This window comes from Terrapene carolina, unplaced genomic scaffold (genome assembly GCF_002925995.2).
Source record: "Terrapene carolina triunguis isolate 2854851 unplaced genomic scaffold, T_m_triunguis-2.0 Scaffold495, whole genome shotgun sequence".
In the NCBI taxonomy this organism is placed as follows: domain Eukaryota; kingdom Metazoa; phylum Chordata; order Testudines; family Emydidae; genus Terrapene; species Terrapene triunguis.
The window spans coordinates 842,700-843,409 of NW_020664846.1; the positions used below are offsets into that span (position 1 = coordinate 842,700).

General features: G+C 71.7%; 1 protein-coding gene across 1 annotated transcript in view; it reads left to right on the top strand.

Annotated features, from left to right (window-relative positions):
• ADAM11 (ADAM metallopeptidase domain 11) overlaps window positions 1–710 on the top strand; it is a 45,814-nt gene that overhangs the window by 27,388 nt on the left and 17,716 nt on the right. The window contains exon 4 of the mRNA XM_029913146.1: window positions 324–457. Coding sequence (XP_029769006.1) covers window positions 324–457 — 134 coding nt within the window. The remainder of the gene's footprint in view (window positions 1–323; window positions 458–710) is intronic.

Here is a 710-nt window from a genome sequence, read left to right on the forward strand (position 1 = left end):
CAGAGGGCTCAGGGTAATGGGGGAGGGGAGCAGAGGGCTCAGGGGCTGGGGGAGGGGAGCTGAGCGCTATGGGGTGGGGGGGAGGGGAGCTGAGGGCTCAGGGGCGGGGGGGGGGGGGGGGGGGGGCAGAGGGCTCGGGGGCTGGGGGAGGGGAGCTGAGGGCTATGGGATGGAGGGACCGGTGCTGAGCTTTCCAGGGCCAGCCGCGCAGGGCCCGGACTGGCCAGGAACCAAAGGCTGTTCAATCCCAGCGAGAGGCTGGCTGGGCCGGTGGCCTGGGACGCGTGTCCCCAGAGGGGCCCGTGGGCCCTGTCTGTGTCCAGCAGCCCAGCGGGTTCCCTTGGTCCCGCGCTCCCGCTCACGTCTCTCTCTGCGTCCCCAGGTGCGGCGAGCCCAGCACACCGTGCACAGCGAGACCAAGTACATCGAGCTGGTGGTGGTCAACGACCATCAGCTGGTGAGTGCGTGGCCCGGGGCCCCACTCCCCTGCAGAGAGGGGACAGCCCGGCCCTGGGGCCAGCCGGGGTCTCAGCTGTGCTCAGGGACAGAGGCAGGCTGAACACAACAGACTACCCAGGGCAGAGCACCTGCCTCTCCCAGCCCCGGCCTCTCCCAGCAGGGGGCGCTGTGGGCAGCGGGGCAGGAGCGCTGGCTGTGGGGAGAACTCCTGGCTGCTCCAGCCCTGGCCTCTCCCAGCAGGGGGCGCTGTG